The sequence below is a fragment of the Cherax quadricarinatus genome, chromosome 32 (assembly GCF_038502225.1).
Source record: "Cherax quadricarinatus isolate ZL_2023a chromosome 32, ASM3850222v1, whole genome shotgun sequence".
In the NCBI taxonomy this organism is placed as follows: domain Eukaryota; kingdom Metazoa; phylum Arthropoda; class Malacostraca; order Decapoda; family Parastacidae; genus Cherax; species Cherax quadricarinatus.
The window spans coordinates 15303309-15327842 of NC_091323.1; the positions used below are offsets into that span (position 1 = coordinate 15303309).

Sequence of the window (24534 nt, forward strand, 5' to 3'; positions counted from 1 at the left end):
AAGTGGGAGTTGTCACAGTTGCTCTTTGCTGATGACACTGCTCTTGGGAGATTCTGAAGAGAAGTTGCAGAGATTGGTGGATGAATTTGGTAGGGTGTGCAAAAGAAGAAAATTAAAAGTGAATACAGGAAAGAGTAAGGTTATGAGGATAACAAAAATATTAGGTGATGAAAGATTGGATATCAGATTGGAGGGAGAGAGTATGGAGGAGGTGAATGTATTCAGATATTTGGGAGTGGACGTGTCAGCGGATGGGTCTATGAAAGATGAGGTGAATCATAGAATTGATGAGGGGAAAAGGGTGAGTGGTGCACTTAGGAGTCTGTGGAGACAAAGAACTTTGTCCTTGGAGGCAAAGAGGGGAATGTATGAGAGTATAGTTTTTCCAACGCTCTTATATGGGTGTGAAGCATGGGTGATGAATGTTGCAGCGAGGAGAAGGCTGGAGGCAGTGGAGATGTCATGTCTGAGGTCAATGTGTTGTGTGAATATAATGCAGAGAATTCGTAGTTTGGAAGTTAGGAGGAGGTGCGGGATTACCAAAACTGTTGTCCAGAGGGCTGAGGAAGAGTGTATCAGTCAAGTGGAAGGAAGGCGGGGTAGGGGTCGACCTAGGAAAGGTTGGAGGGAGGGGGTAAAGGAGGTTTTGTGTGAGAGGGGCTTGGACTTCCAGCAGGCGTACTTGAGCGTGTTTGATAGGAGTGAATGGAGACGAATGGTTTTTAATACTTGACGTGCTGTTGGAGTGTGAGCAAAGTAACATTTATGAAGGGGTTTAGGGAAACCGGCAGGCCGGACTTGAGTCCTGGAGATGGGAAGTACAGTGCCTGCGCTCTGAAGGAGGGGTGTTAATGTTGCAGTTTAAAAACTGTAGTGTAAAGCACCCTTCTGGCAAGACAGTGATGGAGTGAATGATGGTGAAAGTTTTTCTTGTTCGGGCCACCCTGCCTTGGTAGGAATCTACCAGTGTGATAAAAAATAAAAAATAAAAATACTACAATACCTGTTTGCAGTGATTTGGAAAGGCTAGCAAATGGTTTGTTAAGTTCTTCCTCACATTCCTTTATAACCCCTGAAAACAGTTCATCTGGACCTTTTAATTAGTTTGGTTTTGGTCTTTGTGTCTGAGAACCACGTCACTTGAGTTTACAGTGCTGTAGTAAAATTAACTTTTAAACATTGTTTGCAGAAGGGGTGATGGTAGCAGAGCGTGACCTCTTCATGCCCAAGCATCCAGAGCTTGAGAAGATTCCTAACCTTCATGTTATCAAGGCCCTTCAGGTAAGTATATTTAAATGTTGAAAAAAAAATAATTTTGAACTGAAAAGTAAATAGGGGAGTCTTTTTAGGTGTGCAGCAGTGAAGAATGTGCCAAATCCAAACATTGGAGAAAAGAGCAGTGTGGCTTGGGGGAGACTGGAACTATGAAGCTCATGTTACCTTACAGTAAACCCTCTATAAAATGGTTATCGGCTAAAATGGGCAGAAATCAGGCTGGAGAAAGGCTAAACTTGTCTGCGTAACCTTTTCAGGGTCCAGAGGCCAAATTTCAAAGTGTGCACCAGGGTCCAAGAATTTTCAAAAAGTAATTTTGTTTTTTCTTACAAAATGGTAGAGAATCTTTTTCTGAAGGTAATAAAACAAAAAGTACGAAATTTGATGGAAAATTGACAAAATTATGCTCACGAATTTTGACGTGTCTGCGATATTTACGCATCTGCGATTTTGCCAACTGACTCCCATTTTAGGTCAATTACAGCATTCCGGTCAACCAAATTCATAGCTATTTCACTAGTATTACTTCTGTTCTGTCGATTGAGCACAAGAAATCTCCAAGTCAACTGTATCGAAAATAAAATAGTGACCGGAAATTGGTAATTTGGCCAATTTAATGCAAAGTTCAGAATATTCCAATTTCAAAATAGGGTCCAGAATAAACAATGCAGGCATTCCTGGCACTAGACTAACATTTCCTCTGTTCATTAGTTACATTTTCAGGCTTTACAGATGAATTCCATTTTGATTTTTTATACACTTAATGAATTTTTATTCAAACCAAAAAATAGAAGATTTACTGTTATGCAATACTGTAATAATTGTATAAATACTATCACCACATTTGTGAATGTATATTAGACCCACCAGCTGTCATGTATTAGACTTGAGGTCATTTGTTTACTCTTCAACATTTGCAAAAAATTAACATTTCTGCTACTTTGAGCTCGGTTTCAAGCCATTTTCCGTACTAAAACCAATCAAAATCATCTCTATTTCTGTAGTATATCTTCCATTCTATCAAATGAGACCAAGAAGTTGCAAATACAACTACAGTGGACCCCCGCATAACGATGGCATCACATAGCGATTATTTCGCATACCGCTTACTTTAATTGCAAAATTTTTGCCTCACATACCGCTTAAAAACCCGCTTACCGATTTTCTTCCGAGACGCGCTCACATGTTCCGCTGGTGGCATTGTTTACCAGCCAGCCTCCGCGGTAACATCCAAGCATACAATCGGAATATTTCGTATTATTACAGTGTTTTCGGTGCTTTTTCTGGAAAATAAGTGACCATGGGCCCCAAGAAAGCTTCTAGTGCCAACCCTACAGCAATAAGGGTGAGAATTACAATAGAGATGAAGAAAAAGATCATTGATAAGTATGAAAGTGGAGTGCATGTCTCCGAGCTGGCCAGGTTGTATAATAAACCCCAATCAACCATCGCTACTATTGGTGGTACAGCTGCTGCTGCTGCTGCACTGTCAGCTGCTGCTGCTGCTGCACTGTCAGCTGCTGCTGCTGCTGTAGCACCGTTGTTGGTGTGGCTTATTGAGAATACCAAGAAACAATTAACCCCAGAGGATTTGCCACCCAGGATAACCCAAAAAAGTCAGTGTCATCGAAGACTGTCTAACTTATTTCCATTGGGGTCCTTAATCTTATCTCCCAGGATGCAACCCACACAAGTCGACTAACACCCAGGTGAACAGGGAAAAATGCCTGGAACTAGTGCTCATATTGGTGAATTTAAAGCCAGCAAAGGTTGGTTTGAGAGATTTAAGAATCGTAGTGGCATACACAGTGTGATAAGGCCTGTTCTGGAAGAAAATGCCAAACAGGACCTACAGTACTCAGGAGGAAAAGGCACTCCCAGGACACAGTGTCTCATCAGTCATTGCTGCATCTTCAATAAAGGTAAGTGTCATTTATTCTTCATTTAGTAGACTAGTACATGCACAATATATACTGTGCATGTACTACTCTACTATTGTGCATGTATCCTTCTCTTTGTGTGTGGGAAAATGTATATTTCATGTGGTAAAATTTTTTTTTTCATACTTTTGGGTGTCTTGCACGGATTAATTTTATTTCCATTATTTCTTATGGGGAAAATTCATTCACATAACGATTATTTCGCATAACAATTACCCCTCTTGCACGGATTAAAATCGTTAACCGGGGGTCCACTGTACAGGTCCGCCATCACAAATCCGGCAATCAGTTATTCGGTTCCTTCAGTTATTCGGCACTAATTTTGGCTAGCATAATTGCAAATTTCCAGGGTCGCCACACTAACCTGCTGGTACTGTTTGGTGGCGCTACTTGCTGCATAAGTCATAACAATTTCTTTTTCTCCATTTATTGTTTTAATCTGCTTACTTTTAGCCCTAGCCATGGTTCCAATGAATAAAAGAAATGCTTCTCATTATGTAAAGCACCTACACAGTACATAATCCATTAAAGATAAGGTGGCTTTGAAGCCACTGTCGGTTGCCATGAGCTCAGTCTCATGAAGCAGGAGAATATGCTTTATTATTATGCTAATATCAACAGTACAGCTTATTTGCCTATCACAATTGATCTAATATGACATAAGAAACAATATAAATAACATAAAACATGTTAAATACTCCAGAATAAATATTTGGCATAACACCGAGCAGTTCGACAGTTATGAAGAGGATATGGTATACAAATACCATTCTCCTATCCCTGTCTTGGTGGCTTATATTAGAGAAAACGGAGTGTAGCACAGGGCTAACTGTCGTATACACTCGTACTCCACCATAAAAATGAAACAAAAAAGTTATTTTCTCTGTAGATTATCACACAGCAGCATATGTGTAGAGAACCTAGGATAACCCCAAAAAAGTCAGCTTGGCTTATTTCTAGTGCCTGGCTTGAGTTAGCCATATATGATTTTTGATAAATATTCGATTCCCAGCCAGGGTAGAAACGGGCGTGTTTCTTTACGCCTGTTGTCTGTTTACCCATCAGTAAATGGGTACCTGGGTGTTAGTCGACTGGTGTGGGTGTTATCCTGGGACACTGACCTAATTTTCTTGAAATACTCAGCATAACAAGTGCCTTTCTATACAGTAGTATGTCACTGATGTCAGCTATGTCTGTATACCTTGTACATGTACGTGTAGTAAATAAAGATATTATTATTATTTTCTCAGTTGTTTGTTGGGTTATCTTACTCAAACTTGGGCAATGTTTGATGGAAAGATACTTCTTCACGTACATCAAAAATGAAAGAAATCAGACCATAAATAGCGGAGTTCACTTCTCAGCCATTAGCGGCTGCTTAGCGGTATATTTTTGTATGGTTGTATTCTCACTTTTTCGGTGTTATTTGATAGAATGAAAGATATATTACAGAAATAGATATGATTTTGATTGCTTTCATGATGAAAAGTACCTTGAAATTGCGCTCACAATAGCGAAAATGTTCTATTCTTTAGCGAAGCTCAAGAGTAAACAAATGACGTCACTGTCCAATACCTGTCCGCCTGCCAGTCTAAATTCCAGTACGGAGTCAAGAATGGATTGGCATTATTTATACAATTATTACAATAATGCAGTAGTGTGCATAACAGAAAATCATTGATTTTTTTTTTGTGAATAAAAATTCCAAATGGTAAGCAAGAGTAATATAAGAGGGGCCTGTAGCCGTGACTAATGAACAGAGAAAGTTATTTTAGTGCCAGGAATGTATGCATTGTTTATTCTGGATCCTATTTTGAAACTTGCATCTGTTGAAATTTGTGTGAAATTGGCCAAATTGCCAATTTCTGACCACTTTATTGGGTAGTTGAAATAAGTGAATGGGCAGTTTCTTGTACTCGGTTGACAGACTAGAAGTAAGTCTATTCAGGTATACACAAATACAGTTATAGATTATCATACATAGCAGTGTATGTATAGAGAACTTAGGATAACCCAGAAAAGTCAGTGACTTATTTCCAGTACCTGGCTTGGGCTTGCCATATATGATTTTTGGTAAATATTTTTTTTTCTCGGTTGTTTGTTGGGCTATCTCATTGAAACTTGGGCAATGTATGATGGAAAGATGCTTCTTAACGTACAACAAAAATAAAAAAGACGGACGATAAATAAGGGAGTTGACTTCTCAGCCATTAGCCGCCTCTTTGCAGTATATTTTCGTATGGTTTTTATGGTTGTATTCTCTTTTTTGAGCTCATTTGATAGAATGGAAGATATATTACAGAAATAGACATGATTTTGATTGCTTTCGTGACGAAAAGTACCTTGAAATTGAACTCAAAGTAGCAGAAATGTTTGATTTTTGCCGATGTTCAATGAACTGTGTAAGTCAAGTTGGTTAATTTTATTAAGTGTATTCTAACCTAACCACTCTGTATTTCGGCAAACTCAGTAATCCGGCACACTACAGGTCCCAGTGATGCCGTATTTGTGATGGAGGACCTGTATAAAAAACATATGAGAAAGCATTGCAAAGTCACTGTTTTAATCGAAAATTACGGTCTCGTTTTTTTTTCTCTCATTATGCTCTGTGTGCTGCAGGATTTGTTTTATGTGGTGCACACATATCCCACAGATGTATTCTCTCATATCTAGGCCCAAATTTACTGCTCACAGCTTATCAGAGTGAGCTGAGCTCATGGCGTAGATCTACGGTTTGGACCCTGAACGTAAAGCCATAGATCTACGGCATGGACCCTGAAAGGGTTAATGGGGTGCCTGATAAAAATAGCAAATCTGCTCTATTGCATGGCTGTCTGGTCTGTTTGTACCATCAATAAAGTGGCCCAAGTCTTTAATTACAAGTTTGTGTAGGCCAAGCTTCATCTAAGACCTGTCCATTTTCATGCTTGTAAGAGTAGCTGGCTCAGGCTGCCTCAGTTTCTGTGTGTGCTCTCTTGTACTTAAATCATCTTAGAGAGGAAAACTCAATGTTAGAAGAAAGTAAATATTAGTTTTCATATTTAGTTAAATTGTAGATTGACCTAGGTCATTCTGGACAGTGGAGAGGGATACAGTGGCTCTAATGGGCTGAGGTGGTAGGTTGTGGATTGTTTGCAGAGGTGGATGATTAAGGCTTTGGCACTCGAAGTTGATGGTTGTACTGGAGTAATGAGAAATTCTGTAATGTATCTTTGTACGCTTACTCTGCAGTACTTTCTGCAGCTGATGGCAAGACATCGGCTGCTCTCAGCCTCGGAAGAACATGGAAAAAATAGGGTTACATTCATTAGACCCCCAAAAAGCCAACCAAATGTTTTTTTGAAACTTTGCAATTTATCAAAACACACAAATAGTAGTTTTCTAGGTACTGTAGTTATTGCTTGTTGATATGAGAATGTTTGGGGAGGGTTGATGTGACCCTGTACAATACCTGTGCAGACATATGACAGGCAGTCCCACAGTTGTTACTTACAACAACTATTGCCTACCTCTACCAAAGCCACTTGTTTGCAAACAGCTGTAAAAATACCATATTTTACCAACCAAGACACTCACAATAATGTGTAGATACACTGATTTTAGGAGGTTACAAGCCTTCTTGTAAAAGCTTGTAGCTATTTTTCTTTAAAGTTGCGGTGTCATAAATGAATTTCATGGAGTAACGATTGAAAATCTGCGCAGTTTTGCAATTGTCATAACATATATGGCGTAGAAGATAAGTGTCTTAATTGACAGTCTACTGTATGTGTAATAGCAACATAAACCTGTAATTTAAATTTTTAGTTTGAGTGCTCTTTTAAGATACAGTACTAAAGCAGACAACAATTAACCTGATTTGTTATGAAAGCAATACAACTATCCGAAGAAGTTTTTTTTTTTTTTTTTTACCTGGAGTTGCTTTCAGAGGTCACCATCCCAGTGATGGTCCTACCCAGGCCTCCTGGTTGCTGACCTGATCGATCAACCTATTAGTGCCTGCCACCGCAGTTCAATGTATGCACCACATTGGTCTATCAGGAACTTTGGAGGAATCTGTTGCTTCTCTTTAAGACAGCTAGGGGGTTGTTGGTAATCTCCCTTGTACGTGAAGGGAGGGCGTTGTTGTTGTCCCTTAACACTGTGTACTCATCACCTCCCAACATTTCAATCTATTACTCTTTGGGTTCTGTTTCTAAGGAAGTTAAAGATCCATCTTTCCAGTTATTCCTTTTGCACACATTTTGTGTTCGATTACCCCATGGTTGCACTTTTCAAAGGCTTTTGGAAAGTCGGTGTGTACTTCATTTGAATTTTCTGTCATCAGAAGTATCCTAGACGTTGTAATAGACCAGTAGTTGTGAAAGGCAGGAGCTACTGGGTTTGTGGAAGGCTGTGATTTCATGTGACTGGTAATCTTGCTTCTTAACTCTGAGTGGCCATCATGTAGAACTACGTTATTGATGCCAGGGTCTCTCGTGAAAGCCTTGTAGTTGAATGGGTAGTTTGTGCTCAATTGATAGAATGGAAGGTATTTGAGCGAAATAGCTAAGAATTTGGTCGCATTGAACATTGGATTATGCTTAAAGCAAGACTCAAAGCGAGTGAAATTGCCGCTGCATAAATTGGTCCCAGACTACTGCCAACTTTGCACTTTTATAATTCTGTAAGTTTTCCATCAAATTTCATATACAGTGGAGCCCCGCATGCCGTTGGCATCACACAACGTTAAATCCGCATAGCGATACATTTTATCACTAAAATTTTGCCTCGCATAGCGCTAAAAAACTCGCTCAACGCTAATCGTCCGAGACACGTCTATGTGAGGCCTGAGCCAGCCTCACATGTTCCGCCAGTGGCATTGTTTACAAGCCAGCCTCCGCGGTAACATCCAAGCATACAATCGGAACATTTCATATTATTACAGCGTTTTTGGTGATTTTATCTGCAAAATAAGTGACCATGGGCCCCAAGAAAGCTTCTAGTGCCAACCCTGTGGTAAAAAGGGTGAGAAATATTATCGAAATACTGTGGTACCATAGTCAACTGCTGCTGCTGCTGTAGCACCGTCAGCTGCTGCTGTAGTACCATCTGCTGCTGCTGCTGCTGTAGTACCGTCTGCTGCTGCTGTAGCACTGTCTGCTGCTGTAGCACTGTCTGCTGCTGCTGCTGTAGCACTGTCTGCTGCTGCTGCTGTAGCACTGTCTGCTGCTGCTGCTGTAGCACTGTCAGCTGCTGCTGTAGCACTGTCTGCTGCTGCTGCTGTAGCACTGTCAGCTGCTGCTGCTGCTGCTGTAGCACTGTCAGCTGCTGCTGTAGCACTGTCAGCTGCTGCTGTAGCACTGTCAGCTGCTGCTGTAGCACTGTCAGCTGCTGCTGCTGTAGCACTGGCTGCTGCTGCTGCTGTTGTAGCACTGTCAGCTGCTGCTGCTGCTGTAGCACTGGCTGCTGCTGCTGCTGCTGCTGCTGTTGTAGCACTGTCAGCTGCTGCTGCTGTTGTAGCACTGTCAGCTGCTGCTGCTGTTGTAGCACTGTCAGCTGCTGCTGCTGCTGCTGTAGCACTGTCAGCTGCTGCTGCTGTAGCACTGTCTGCTGCTGCTGCTGTAGCACTGTCAGCTGCTGCTGCTGCTGTAGCACTGTCAGCTGCTGCTGCTGCTGCTGTAGCACTGTCAGCTGCTGCTGCTGCTGTAGCACTGTCAGCCGCTGCTGCTGCTGCTGTAGCACTGTCAGCTGCTGCTGTAGCACTGTCAGCTGCTGCTGTAGCACTGTCAGCTGCTGCTGTAGCACTGTCAGCTGCTGCTGTGCCGCTGTAGCACCGTCAGCCGCCTGCTGCCTTGTAGCACCGTCAGCCGCCTGCCGCTGTAGCACCGTCAGCCGCCTGCTGCTGTAGCACCGTCAGCTGCCGCTGCGCTGTAGCACCGTCAGCCGCCTGCTGCCGTGCACCGCAGCCGCCGCTGCTGCTGTACGTCAGCCGCCGCGCCGCTGCAGCACCGCTTCGCCTGCCTGCTGCTGTAGCACCGTCAGCCGCTGCCTGCTTGTAGCACCGTCGCCGCCGCCGCCATACCGTCTCGCTGCTGCTGTAGCCACCGCCTGGGCCGCTGCCGCTGTAGCACCGTCCAGCTGCCTCCGCCGCTTGCCAGCACCGTCTGCCGCCTCCGCCTGCTGTAGGCACCTGTCAGCCTGCCTGCTTGCCTGCTGTAGCACTGCTTCAGCCGCTGCTGCTGCTGTAGCACTGGTCAGGGCTGGCCTCGCGCCGTAGCACCGTCGCTGTGCCGCCGGCATCCGTCAGCCTGCCTGCTGCTGTTGCAGCACCTGTCAGCCGCTGCCGCCTGCTGTGGCACCTGTCAGCCGCCTGCTGCCTGTAGCACCGTCAGCCGCCGCTGCCAGCTCCGCTACGGTAGCACCTGTCAGCCTGCCGCCTGCCTGTAGCACCGTCGTGCCGCCAGCCACGTCCAGCTGCTGCTGCCAGCAGTCGTCAGCCTGCTGCCGTTGCTGGTAGCACCTGCCAGCTGCCTGCTGCTGTAGCACCTGTCAGCCTCCGCCGTTGCAGCACCGTCAGCCGCTGCTGTAGCACCTGTCAGCCTGCTGCTGTAGCACCGTCAGCCGTTGCCAGCACTGCCTGCTGCCAGCACTGTCAGCTGCCTGCTGTAGCACTGTCAGCCGCTGCCTCACCAACGGCCGCTGCTGCAGCACCTGTCAGCCTGCTGCTGTAGCACTGTCAGCCGCTGCTGTAGCACCGTCAGCCGCTGCTGTAGCACCGTCCAAGCTGCCTGGCTGCTGTAGCACCGTCAGCCTGCCTGCTGGCTTATTGAGAATACCAAGAAACAATTAACCCCAGAGCGTTAGCCACCCAGGATAACCCAAAAAAGTCAGTGTCATCGAAGACACTCTTAACTTATTTCCATTGGGGTCCTTAATCTTGTCTCCCAGGATGCAACCCACAGCAGTCGACTAACACCCAGGTGAACAGGGAAAAATGCCTGGAACTAGTGCTCATATTGATGAATTTAAAGCCAGCAAAGGTTGGTTTGAGAGATTTAAGAATCGTAGTGGCATAGTGTGATAAGGCATGTTCTGGAAGAAAATGCCAAACAGGACCTACAGTACTCAGGAGGAAAAGGCACTCCCAGGACACTGTGTCTCATCAGTCGTTGCTGCATCTTCAATAAAGGTAAGCATCATTTATTCTTCATTTAGTAGAGTAGTACATGCACAATATATATTGTGCATGTACTACTCTACTATTGTGCATGTATCCTTTTCTTTGTGTGTAGGAAATTGTATGTTTCATGTGGTAAAATTTTTTTTTCATACTTTTGGGTGTCTTGCACGGATTAATTTGATTTCCATTATTTCTTATGGGGAAAATTCATTCGCATAACGATAATTTCGCATGGCAATGAGCTCTCAGGAACGGATTAATATCGTTATGCGAGGGTCCACTGTATTTGATGTCATTACCTTCAGGAAATGATTCTTTACTGTTGCAGAAGAAAAGGGTTTTTTAAAAGTGAACAGTGAGAGTAATATTAAATTTGGGGGTTTTAACAGTGAAAGGGCCAAAACCCTTTCAAAGATCTTGATAATGTGGAATGTTAGTGCTACTGGTCTGTTTTTTTTTTTTTTACTGCCACACCTTTATGGAGTGGAACAATATTATTGGGTTTTAATTAATGACTGGGATGACTCCAATGCCTAGGCTTTACTAAGTAGAAGGCATATGATAGGGATTTCTTATAAATCTTTATAAATATCAATTTCTGTGAGTCTGGGCCTGGGGCAGAGTGCATGGGCATCCTATCAGTGGCCTTTTTTTAAATCTGTGGTTATCAGATTAGGGAGATGCCTCCAGCATTTTCTCAATGAGAACTCTTTTGGGTCATCAATCTTAAGGCCACTGAACACTGAGTTGTACTTGGACTTCAGCATATCACTCATTTCTTTACTAGTGTTATGTCCTATCTACTCTAATCAAAAGTCTGTTACTAGATACTAGTCTGATACTTGAGACCTGGTCACAGACCGGGCCTCAGGGGCGTTGACCCCCGAAACTCTCTCCAGGTATACTTCAGACGTTATTTTTGACCTGGGCTTTGCATACAAGTGTTTTACAATTCTTTCAATTTCACTGATGGCTTTTACCCATCTTCCTTCCCTCTTTGAACTGTTGGGAAGTTGCATCTGGTGGTTTATTTAACACGAAATACTGTAACTAGATTGACTCTCGTCTCTAATCAACAGAGCTCCATCCATGCCATTTGCTATACATAGTGACTCTTTGAACATACCCTCTCCCCACTTGGCTATTTTTCCAGATGCATCTGACTAGGTTGTACCCAGAAATCCATACTTGTTAAAGTAATGTTTTATGTGGATTTCTGTGAAAGCTGCAAACATTGCATTTGACAGTGAGAGGAAACTGCTAATGAATGGTGGCGGCGTTACTAGGTTTAAGACCCTGAATGTTCGAAAAACAAGTATTATGTTGCTCTGTTGGGGGGCTCATTTTGTTGGCTTCAATATCTGTGTATTTGGTGAGCCCAAGAGTAAATACGGTACAGGTCCGCCATCACAAATCCGGCAGTCAGACATCCGGTTCCATCAGTTATTTGGCACTAATTTCGGCTAGCATAATTTCAAATTTCCAGGGTCGCCACACCAACCTGCTGCTACTGTTTGGTGACGCTACTTGCTGCATTAGTCATTCCAATTTCTTTTTTTGCATTTATTGTTATAACCTGCATACTTTTAGCCCTAGCCATGATTGGTTTCACTACGAAAAGTAGTACAGTGGACCCTCAACCAGCGATATTAATCCGTTCCTGAGAGCTCATCGTTAGTCAAAATTATCGTTAGTCAAGTTAATTTTCCCCATAAGAAATAATGGAAATCAAATTAATCCTTGCAAGACACCCAAAAGTATTAAAAAAAAAAAAATTTACAGCATGAAATATTAATTTTAATACACACAAACTGAAGATTACATGCACAGTTACATGACACTTACCTTTATTGAAGATCTGGTGATGATTGATGGGATGGGAGGAGGGGAGAGGTGTTAGTGTTTAGAAGGGGAATCCCCTTCCATTAGCACTTGAGGCAGCAAGTCTTTCTGGGGTTACTTCCCTTGTTCTTTTAATGCCACTAGGACCAGCTTCAGAGTCACTGGACTTCTGTCGCACAACATATCTGTCCATAGATACCTGTACCTCTCGTTCCTTTATGACTTTCCTAAAGTGGTTCACAACATTGTCAGTGTACAGGTTGCCATCACGGCTTGCAGTAGCTGTCAGGGTGATTTTCATCAAAAAAGGTTTGCACTTCAAGCCACTTTGCACACATTTCCTTTATCTTAGAAGTAGGCAACTTCTTCAATTTCTCTCTCCCCTCCTCCGAAGCAGTTTCCTCAGGTCTGCCCTCTTGCTGTTCAAGATGATCTAGCAGCTCATCAGTGGTTAGTTCTTCACTGTCCCCCACCACCAACTCTTCCACATCCTCCCCACTAACCTCCAACCCCAAGGACTTCCCCAATGCCACAATGGATTCCACAACTGGCATAGGATTTTCAGGATTAGCCTCAAACCCTTCAAAATCCCTTTTGTCTACACATTCTGGCCACAGTTTTTTCCAAGCAGAGTTCAATGTCCTCTTAGTCACTTCCTCCCAAGCCTTACCTATAATGTTTACACAATTGAGGATGGTAAAATGATCTTTCCAAAACTCTCTTAGTCAGTTGAGTTTGAGGTCACTACAAAGCACCTTTCAAACATAGCTTTTGTGTACAGTTTCTTGAAGTTGGAAATAACCTGCTGGTCCATGGGCTGCAGGAGAGGAGTGGTATTAGGAGGCAAAAACTTCACCTTAATGAAGCTCATGTCCCTAGAAAGTCGCTCTGCCACATCTGTAGGATGGTATTAACCAGGAGGCACTTAAGGTCTAATTTCTTTTCAATTAGGTAATTTTTCACATTGGGGGCAAATGCATGGTGTAACCAGTCATAGAAAAAGTCCCTAGTGACCCATGCCTTACTGTTTGCCCTCCACAGCACACACAAATTAGCCTTGAGGACATTGTTTTTCCTGAACACACTGTGGGTTTCAGAGTGATACACCAAAAAAGCTTCACTTTGCAATCACCACTAGCATTGGCACACATCAACAGAGTAAGCCTGTCTTTCATAGGGTTATGTCCTGGGAGTGCCTTTTCCTCCTGAGTAATGTACGTCCTGCTTGGCATTTTCTTCCAAAACAGGCCTGTTTCGTCACAATTAAACACTTGTTCAGGTTTCAGTCCTTCACTGTCTATGTACTCCTTGAAGTCCTGCACATATTTTTCAGCCGATTTGTGGTCCGAACTGGCAGCCTCACTGTGCCTTATCACACTATGAATGCCACTACGCTTCTTAAATCTCTCAAACTAACCTTTGCTGGCCTTAAATTCACTCACATCACTAGTTGCTGGCATTTTTGTCATTAAATAGTCATGTAACTTCCTAGCCTTTTCACATATGATCGCTTGACAGATGCTGTCTCCTGCTATCTGTTTCTCGTTTATCCATACCAATAACAGTCTCTCAACATCTTCTATCACTTGCGATCTCAGTTTCGAAAACATAGTTGCACCTTTGGCAAGAAAAACTTCCTTGATTGCCGTTTTCTTGCCCACAATAGTAGCGATGGTTGATTGGGGTTTATTATACAACCTGACCAGCTCAGACACACGCACTCCACTTTCATACTTAGCAATGATCTCTTTCTTCATCTCCATAGTAATTCTCACCCTTTTTGCTGTAGGGTTGGCACTAGAAGCGTTCTTGGGGCCCATGGTGACTTATTTTGCAGGTGCAATCACTACAAAGGCTGTGATAATATGAAATGTTCCAGTTGTATGTTTGGAAGCGACAGCGGTGGCTGGCTGGCTTGTAAACACTGGCACCAAGGGACAAGTGAGGCTCGCTCAGGCCAAAGTGGACGCGTATGGTACGGAACGAATAGCGCTGGTCGGGTTTTTAAGCGTTAGTCGAGGCAAAATTTTTGCATTAAAATGTATCGCTAGTCAGATTTATCGTTAATCGATGCCATCGCTGGTTGAGGGTCCACTGTACCTTGAAATTGTGAGAGTAAAGTTTGGTTAACTTAAGTGTATTCTAACCTAACTGTTCTGCAATCCGGCAAACTCAATCATCCGGCACACTACAGGTCTCGTTGATGCTGGATTTGTGATGGCGGACCTGTATTGTATACGTATTAGAAAAATTAGGCATTGAATTCAAGATTAGTCTTATGGGTTTGTTGATGCTACAAAATGAAAAAAAGTTATTGTAATTGTGGTATAATGTAATAATTATGAATTTGAAATATGTACTTTTACATCATTTAACTTGACGAGGTTGAAATACTTTAATATAATGTATACAATTTTCTTTTTTTAATTATTCACCTAAAAGGGGTTTAGGGAAAGTAAATGCCAGATATGTAAACATTAAGGTCCTTTATTTAAAAAAAAAAATGCAGCAGTTCATACAAGTGTGAACAAAGTAAATCTTAGGTGAGAATGCCAAAGAAAAAGAATTTCTGTTTTGCTGTTTTACACTAGACCGCCTACAGGCAATGTTACCAAGTCTGATTGTATGTCTGACAACTCACATGAAACAGTAGAGATTTCCATTTATCACTTGCATGTGGAGTTGCTGGGGATCTGTAAGCTGTATATGGAAGTGAATGTTTTTGTTCTTGTCCTGGCAAGAACAGTTACACATTAATTGTGATAGCCTGGGGATTTGGGCTAAGTCGTAATAAATGACTGTCAATGAATAAACAGGAGGGTGGATGGGAGGCGTGAACTGTGGTCCTGAGATTGACAGGTCCAACGTTCTACCTCTTGGGCTACTGGGCTTCTAACAGGGAAGATTTGGGAACAGTACTTATGTACTGTTTCTAAATCTGTTTCCAGCTGTTATCTGACTGACTTCCCTACTGCCCAGGAGGGCTACAGCTGGTACTTCTGTCGATATACATGTACAAAAGTACTGTTTCCGAATTTTTCCTATTAGAAGCTCTGTAGCCCAAGAAGTAGAGCGTTGAACCTGTCGATCTAAAGGAGTATGGTTTGTGCCTCCTGTCTGTACATTTGTTTATTCATAGCCAGGGGAGTTGAAAGATTGGAAGCAGCAATATGGAGCAGCAGGGTCCCAAGAGCTAGGTACTGGAGCCAGGTTCTTTGTCACATTTCTAATCTTATTCTTTTTTGTTAAATATTGAATGGTAAAATGTCACCAATTTATTTTACAGGCACTATGAGTACTTGTGGTTATAGGAGGGTGGGGGCAGGAGGAAAGAGGAGTGATTGGTGGAATGATGAAGTAAAGGGTGTGATAAGAGAAAAAGGTAGCTTACGAGAGGTTTTTACAAAGCAGAAGTGTTATAAGAAGAGCAGAGTATATGGAGAGTAAAAGAAAGGTGAAGAGAGTGGTGAGAGAGTGCAAAAGGAGAGCAGATGAAAGAGTGGGAGAGGCACTGTCAAGAAATTTTAATGAAAATAAGAAAAAAATTTGGACTGAGTTAAACAAGTTACGAAAGCCTAGGGAAAGTATGGATTTGTCAGTTAAAAACAGAGTAGGGGAGTTAGTAGATGGGGAGGTGGAGGTATTAGGTAGGTGGCGAGAATATTTTGAGGAACTTTTAAATGTTAAGGAAGAAAGGGAGGCGGTAATTTCATGTACTGGCCAGGGAGGTATACCATCTTTTAGGAGTGAAGTAGAGCGGAATGTAAGTGTGGTGGAGGTACGTGAGGTATTACGTAGAATGAAAGGGGGTAAAGCAGCTGGAACTGATGGGATCAAGACAGAAATGTTAAAAGCAGGGGGGGATATAGTGTTGGAGTGGTTGGTACTTTTGTTTAATAAATGTATGAAAGAGGGGAAGGTACCTAGGGATTGGCAGAGAGCATGTATAGTCCCTTTATATAAAGGGAAAGGGGACAAAAGAGATTGTAAAAATTATAGAGGAATAAGTTTACTAAGTATACCAGGAAAAGTATACGGTAGGGTTACAATTGAAAGAATTAGAGGTAAGACAGAATGTAGGATTGCGGATGAGCAGGGAGGCTTCAGAGTGGGTAGGGGATGTGTAGATCAAGTGTTTACATTGAAGCATATATGTGAACAGTATTTAGATAAAGGTAGGGAAGTTTTTATTGCATTTATGGATTTAGAAAAGGTATATGATAGTGGATAGAGGAGCAATGTGGCAGATGTTGCAAGTATATGGAATAGGTGGTAAGTTACTAAATGCTGTAAAGAGTTTTTATGAGGATAGTGAGGCTCAGGTTAGGGTGTGTAGAAGAGAGGGAGAATACTTCCCAGTAAAAGTAGGTCTTAGACAGGGATGTGTAATGTCACCATGGTTGTTTAATATATTTATAGATGGGGTTGTAAAAGAAGTAAATGCTTAGGGTGTTCGGGAGAGGGGTGGGATTAAATTATGGGGAATCAAATTCAAAATGGGAATAGACACAGTTACTTTTTGCTGATGATACTGTGCTTATGGGAGATTCTAAAGAAAAATTGCAAAGGTTAGTGGATGAGTTTGAGAATGTGTGTAAAGGTAGAAAGTTGAAAGTGAACATAGAAAAGAGTAAGGTGATGAGGGTATCAAATGATTTAGATAAAGAAAAATTGGATATCAAATTGGGGAGGAGGAGTATGGAAGAAGTGAATGTTTTCAGATACTTGGGAGTTGACGTGTCGGCGGATGGATTTATGAAGGATGAGGTTAATCATAGAATTGATGAGGGAAAAAAGGTGAGTGGTGCGTTGAGGTATATGTGGAGTCAAAAAACGTTATCTATGGAGGCAAAGAAGGGAATGTATGAAAGTATAGTAGTACCAACACTCTTATATGGATGTGAAGCTTGGGTGGTAAATGCAGCAGCGAGGAGATGGTTGGAGGCAGTGGAGATGTCCTGTCTAAGGGCAATGCGTGGGGTAAATATTATGCAGAAAATTCGGAGTGTGGAAATTAGGAGAAGGTATGGAGTTAATAAAGGCATTAGTCAGAGGGCAGAAGAGGGGTTGTTGAGGTGGTATGGTCATTTAGAGAGAATGGATCAAAGTAGAACGACATGGAAAGCATATAAATCTATAGGGGAAGAAAGGAGGGGTAGGGGTCGTCCTCGAAAGGGTTGGAAAGAGGGGGTAAGGGAGGTTTTGTGGGCTAGGGAGGTTTTGTGGGCTAGGGGCTTGGACTTCCAGCAAGCGTGCATGAGCGTATTAGATAGGAGTGAATGGAGGCGAATGATACTTGGGACCTGACGATCTGTGGGAGTGTGAGCAGGGTAATATTTAGTGAAGGGATTCAGGGAAACCGGTTATTTTCATATAGTCGGACTTGAGTCCTGGAAATGGGAAGTACAATGCCTGCACTTTAAAGGAGGGGTTTGGGATATTGGCAGTTTGGAGGGATATGTTGTGTATCTTTATACGTATATGCTTCTGAACTGTTGTATTCTGAGCACCTCTGCAAAAACAGTGATAATGTGTGAGTGTGGTGAAAGTGTTGAATGATGATGTAAGTATTTTATTTTTGGGGATTTTCTATTTTGGGTCACCCTGCCTCGGTGGGAGACGGCCGACTTGTTAAAAAAAAAAAAAAAAATGAGTACTTGTAAAAATTATAAATGTTTTGAACCAAACTGGTGGTTTGGTAATGCACTGGAAGTGTTCAATAATTGCAGTCATGTGATGCATCATGTAGCTTTAAGTAATTTTCTTATTTTTCTACCCTAGAGTTTGAAATCTCGAGGCTATGTAGAGCAGAACTTTGCTTGGCGCCATTACTACTGGAGGCTGACAAATGAAGGGATACAGTACCTTCGTGACTATCTTCACCTTCCTGCTGAAGTAAGTGGTGGTGGTTGTACTAATGTTGCACAGTGCTAAGCAAGGGAAGTATGTAATAAAAACTTCAATACATTGTCTAAGTATTAAGCTCTTTCGTGGGCCCAAAAATTACCCTTAATTTTGCTTAATAATGGCCCCAGAGTACAAAAGTAGTGATGGTGACAGTTCTTCAAAGCCTAAATGAAGCTGTGAAGTGTTTCCCATTAGTGGAAAACCTGCTAATTCTTGAATTATAGTGCATTATTTATCAAAACTAAATGCTAGACATTACTGGCACTAAAAAAAAGAAAAAAAAAAAATCCTCTTTTCATTAGTTATGTCCCTAGGCCTCTCCTATATTATGCTTGTTTTTCATTTTTAATTTTTATTCACACACACAAAAAAGTAACATGCAGACTACTGCAATATTGTAATTTCCTAAATAATGTCATCTTGTTTGTGGACACGTATTAGACTGACCAGTTGGACACGTATTGGACAAGTACATCATTTGTGTTCTCTGGAATATCGGCAAAAACCAAACATTTCTGCTACTTTGAGCTCAATTTCAAGCTACCACCCCAATAGGGTTAAAGATAGTGACTACATTATAGCTTTGAATTTAGCATTGCTCACATTGCATTTGAGATCTGGTTAGTTGTTCATCATGAAGATATGATAATCTGAGTAAGCTCTGTAATCGGTCCTATATTTTGCATGTTGTTAATCTAGGCTCTTGCCTGGTAGTTTCTCTGGCAAAGTATTTTTTTTTTATCCCTTTCAGATTTCTGAAGTTAAAATCGCTCGTGGGATTAATTGTTAACCCTTTCACTGCCGAGACCCCTAATCACAAACTTGCTCTGTCGAAAAATATTTTTGAAAAAAAAAAAAAATTTTTTTTTTGCCAAATCTTGACCCTTAAACTGTAGAAGCAGATCTATGTTCACATGCGTAGTACTCCAAAAGTAGATGTACGTTTTTTTACATGTATTCAAATACAGTGGTCCCCCGCTTTTCGTAGTTCCCGGCAACCGTAAAATTAGCAAATCATAGGGGTATTTTCGTATAAACATGGACTCGCTTTTCATAGGTTGACTCGCGAGTCTTAGTTCGTCCAGGATGCGTACGCACGGTGTGAGCCAGGGCGGCAGCCAGTCTGGCATTGTTTACCAGTGAGCGAAGGTCCCCTCGCGTGCTCCAGCGAAATATTTCATAATATTCCATTTATTTTAGTGCTTGCTAGTACTAAATAAGTTACCATGGCTCTAAAGAAAGCTTCTAGTGCCAAGCCTGTGGTAAAGGTGAGAAATACGATTGGATTTAAGAAAAACCATCATTGAACAATATGAAAGTGGTACAAGTGTGGCCGAACTGTGCAGGATGTATAAGAAACCCTACACAACCTTATGTTCCATAGTGGCCAAGAAAAATGAAATAAAGGATGCTGTTGTTGCAAAGGGAGTAACTATGCTGACAAAAATGAGATCACCAGTACTGGAAGAGGTTGAGAAGTTGTTATTGGTGTGGATAAATGAGAAACAATTAGCAGGAGATACTCTTATGACTTCAATTATTTGTGAAAAGGCTAGGCAGTTGCATGAAGATTTGGTAAAGAAATTGCCTGCAAATAGTGGTGAAGTGAGTGAATTTAAGGCCAGCAAAGGCTGGTTTGAGAGATTTAAGAACCATACTGGCATACACAGTGGTAAGGCATGGTGAGGCTGCCAGTTCGGACCACAAGGTGGCTGAAAAATATGTGCATGAATTCCAGGAGTACATAAACGGTGAAGGACTGAAACCTGAACAAGTGTTCAATTGTGACGAAACAGGCCTCTTTTGGAAGAAAATGCCAAAAGAGGACCTTCATTACACAAGAGGAAAAGGCAATGCCAGGACATAAGCCTATTAAAGACAGGCTGACGCTAATGTTCTGTGCTAATGCTAGTGGGGATTTCAAAGTGAACCCATTACTAGTGTACCATTCTGAAAATCCCAGTGTGTTCAGGAAAAACAATGTTATGAAGAGTAAATTGTGTGTGTTTTGGAAATCTAATAGTAAGGCATGGGTCACGAGGGAAATTTTGGTAGTGGTTCAATGAAGTGTTGGGCCCTAGTGTGAAGGAGTATATCCTGGAAAAGAAATTGGATCTCAAGTGCGTGCTAGTAATGGACAATGCACCTGCTCATCCTCCAAACTTGGATGACCTAATTTTCGAGGAGTTTGGGTTCTTGCCCCCGAATACCACTCCTCTCCTCCAACCCATGGACCAGCAGGTTATTGCAAACTTTAAAAAACTCTACACAAAAGCAGTGTTTCACAGGTGCTTCACTGTGACCACACTCACTCACTTGACCCTAAGGGAATTTTGGAGAGAACACTTCAGCATCCTCCACTGCATAACCCTTATAGGTATGGCTTGGGAGGGAGTGACTACCAGGACTTTGAACTCTGCCTGGAGAAAATTGTGGCCAGATTGTGTCGACAAGAGGGATTTTGAAGGATTTGGGACTGACCCTAATGAGCCTATGTCTGTTGTAAAATCAATTGTGGCACTGGGGAGTTCCATGGGGTTGGATGTGAGTTTGGAGGATGTGGAAGAATTGGTGGAAGACCACAATGAAGAGCTCACCACTGAGGAGCTGCAAGAGCTTCAGCAGGAAGAGCAACACATCGCAGCTCAGAATCTTGCTGCAGAGGAGGAGGAAGAGAGATGGAAGAAGGTGCCTTCTTCAGAAATTAGAGATTTTTGCTATGTGGGGTAAGATGGAAAGCTTTATGGAGAAACATCACCCTAACAAGGTTGTTGCAAGCCAGGTTGGCAACATGTATAGTGACAGTCTTGGGCCATTTTAGGGAAGTGTTAGAGATGCCAGAAACAGAGCTCTCTCCACAGCTATTTTGTGAGACAGGACTCCAGTGACTCTCAAGGTGGTCCTAGTGGCATTAAGAAACAGAAGAGAAGCAACCCCAGAAAAGCAAATGGTACCTGAGGTGTTGATGGAAGGGGATTCCCCTTCCAAACTATAAACAATCCACTCTCTCTCCTCCTCCAGTCTCCCATACACTAAGAATGTTCCATTCCCATACACTAAGAATGTTCCATTCATCATTTCCCATTGTATTGTTTATGTACTACATATATATTTCATGTTAAAAATTTTTTTGTTTTAATACTTCTGGGTGTCGGGAACAGATTAATTGTATTTACATTATTTCTTATGGGGAAAATTGATTCGTAAATCGTAAATTTCGTTTATAGAAACGGCTCCAGGAATGGATTAATTATGAACGAGGGACCACTGTATAACAAAAAATAAAACGTAGATCAAAGTTTTTTTTACACGTTTTCAAATGAAAAAAAAAAAAATTACATTTTTTACATGCTTTCAAATGTTGAAAAAACGTAGATCTATGTTTGGACAGTTTAAGGGCTGAAATGTTTTTCTGATTGTTTTAATAGAAAAAAAAATTGCAATCAGTACTTACCGAGATAGAGGCGTGAAGTTGACAGAAAGTGAACCGCTTTCAGATGACTGCCACTCACTTGGTAATATTCTATTTTTTATTTTCTAATATTTTGTTTTTTCAAGCAACTTTTGTGGGCTGAGAGACCAATATAATGCATATTGTATATATATCTACTCATTGTATTCTACACAATAACTGCACAAATATTGTTATATTGTTTACAAAACTTGTTTGTGCAAACCAACAATTTAAAAAGTTGTTTATTACTATTATTCTATAATATATTTACTACACATATTGTCACTGGATAAGTTCCTAGAAGTGCTGCAGCTTGTGGGACTCATTGAAACATGGTGTTATGCGCAGTGCTGTTTTACTCTTACACGTAAAAAAAAAAAAAGCGTCTGCATTTTAGTGGGTGGGTTGTTGTGGTTGTGCAGGTTGTGTGTGGGTGGTTCTAGGTGGCCTTTGTTGTGGATGTGCTGAGTCGGCTGCATGGCGACCAGCCTGGGGTGCTGTTGATGCTACATGACACATTACTGTTGCTGCATGCATATTATCCATCCCAGTTGTGACATTACCCATACTGTCTTCCCCACCAACCATGATGTCTTCCCCACTAACACATGGAAATAAGTCACTTTGTCTGAATTTTTTGGGTTATCCTAGGTTCTCGACACGTACTGTGTATGATGATCTCTAACTGTATTTGTGTATACCTAAATAAACTTACTTATTCTTTGAGACATAGGGAAATGAGTTTCCTCTTTCGCTGTGGTACAACTGAACACGAGACGGCCCAGCACCCGAGGTGGAAAGTTGATGGTCGGCTGGGTTTTCAGCAATATTTCTGTTATCTCGGGCATTTCTTTTGGTCACAAACTCCTCAAAACCATAAAATTCATCTTCACTAACACTTCCATCTGTGTTAGAACTATCACTTTCGAAGGGAAGAGTCTCAGTTCACTGAGGAGTGAGGTATTCCTTTCTGCTAGGCATGATGAACAAGGTGTACTAAGTTGGCACTCCCACAGTGCACTGCTGCCTCCCCGATTTTTTAATACTGCTCACACTGAGCACACAGACCCCTTCTCTCACATGTAGGCCTTCCAGATTTGAAGGTGCTAGAATTTTGGCGTAGTATTACGGGATCGACACTGGGTTGCAAGCCATAATATTATGGGACTGACAATGAAAGGGTTAATGTGGTTAAAGATTATCTAGGACTCCTAGGCAGTTCTTCTGTTATGTAATCACAATTTTTAAATATTCTTATGCCAGCCCCATTGATTGACATGATGTTTTAGATTGTACCAGCAACGTTGAAGAAGCCCACTCGTCCTGAAGGACGCCCAAGACCTATGCAGTCTCGTTCTGAAGGGCCTCGTGGTGAAGGCTCCCGAGATGCTTATAGAAGAGCTCCTTCAGGGGTGGATAAGACTGGTGATGCAGGTCCAGGTTCATCTCAGATGGAGTTCGTAAGTAGAATTTTATTTTAACTAGTGAGATAATCTATTATTTCCCCATCTAGTATAGTTTTCAGTATAGAATGCATATTGCCTCCAGCTTCTTCCTTGTTACAACATTCACAATTCATGCTTCACACCCATATAAGAGCATTGGTACCACTACTCAGACATTCCCCTCTTTGCCTTCATGAATAATGTTTTTTGTCTTCATAGATACCTTGATGCACCACCCACCTTCTTTCTTTATCAGTTTTATGGTTCACCTCATCTTTCACATTCCCATCTGCCGATAAGTCCATTTCCAAATATCTAAACACGTTCATTTCATCCATACTCCCTCCTTTCAATCTGATGTCAAATCTTTCATTACCTGTCTCATTTGTTACCCTGATCACCTTGCTCTTTTCCATGTCTACATTTAATTTCCTTCCTTTACTTACCCTCCCAAATTCATCCACACCAATCTTTACAGCTTCTTTTCAGCAACTGTGGTGACTCCCATTTTGTATTAGATTCTGCATATTTTAATCCCACACCTCCCCAACACCTTTAGCATTCAATTTTTTCCAACCCCATCTGTAAATGTTAAACAGCCAAAGTAACATCACACATCCCTATCTAAGGCCTCTCGCTGGATAATACTCTCTTCTCCAACACTAACTCGAGCTTTGCCCCCCCCCCCTTTTTTTTTTTTTTAAGTCGGCTGTCTCCCACCGAGGCAGGGCGACCCAAAAAAAGAAAGAAAATCCCCAGAAAGACAATACTTTCATTATCATTCAACACCTTCACCTCACTCACACATAATCACTGTTTTTGCAGAGGTGCTCAGAATACAACAGTTTTGAAGCATATACGTATAAAGATACACAACATATCCCTCCAAACTGCCAATATCCCAAACCCCTCCTTTAAAGTGCAGGCATTGTTCTTCCCATTTCCAGGACTCGAGTCCAGCTATGTAAAAATGACCAGTTTTCCTGAATCCCTTCACTAAATATTACCCTGCTCACACTCCAACAGATCGTCAGGTCCCAAGTATCATTCGCCTCCATTCACTCCTATCTAATACGCTCATGCACGCTTGCTGGAAGTCCAAGCCCCTCGCCCACAAAACCTCCTTTACCCCCTCCCTCCAACCTTTTCGAGGACGACCCCTACCCCGCCTTCCTTCCCCTATAGATTTATACGCTCTCCATGTCATTCTACTTTGATCCATTCTTTCTAAATGACCAAACCACCTCAACAACTCCTCTTCAGCCCTCTGACCAATACTTTTTTAACTCCACACCACCTAATTTCCACACTCCGAATTTTCTGCATAATCACACCACACATTGCCCTTAGACAGGACATCTTCACTGCCTCCAACCACCATCTCGCTACAGCATTTACAACCCAAGCTTCACACCCATATAAGAGTGGTACTACTATACTTTCATACATTCCCTTCTTTGCCTCCATAGATAACATTTTTTGTCTCCACATATACCTCAATGCACCACTCGC

The 24534-nt window shown here is 41.9% G+C and overlaps 1 protein-coding gene across 1 annotated transcript in view; it reads left to right on the forward strand.

Moving 5' to 3' along the window:
• Positions 1 to 24534, forward strand: part of LOC128690318 (small ribosomal subunit protein eS10B) — a 35684-nt gene that overhangs the window by 5520 nt on the left and 5630 nt on the right. Inside the window, exons 3-5 of the mRNA XM_053778987.2 lie at positions 1190 to 1281; positions 17998 to 18111; positions 22867 to 23037. Coding sequence (XP_053634962.1) covers positions 1190 to 1281; positions 17998 to 18111; positions 22867 to 23037 — 377 coding nt within the window. The remainder of the gene's footprint in view (positions 1 to 1189; positions 1282 to 17997; positions 18112 to 22866; positions 23038 to 24534) is intronic.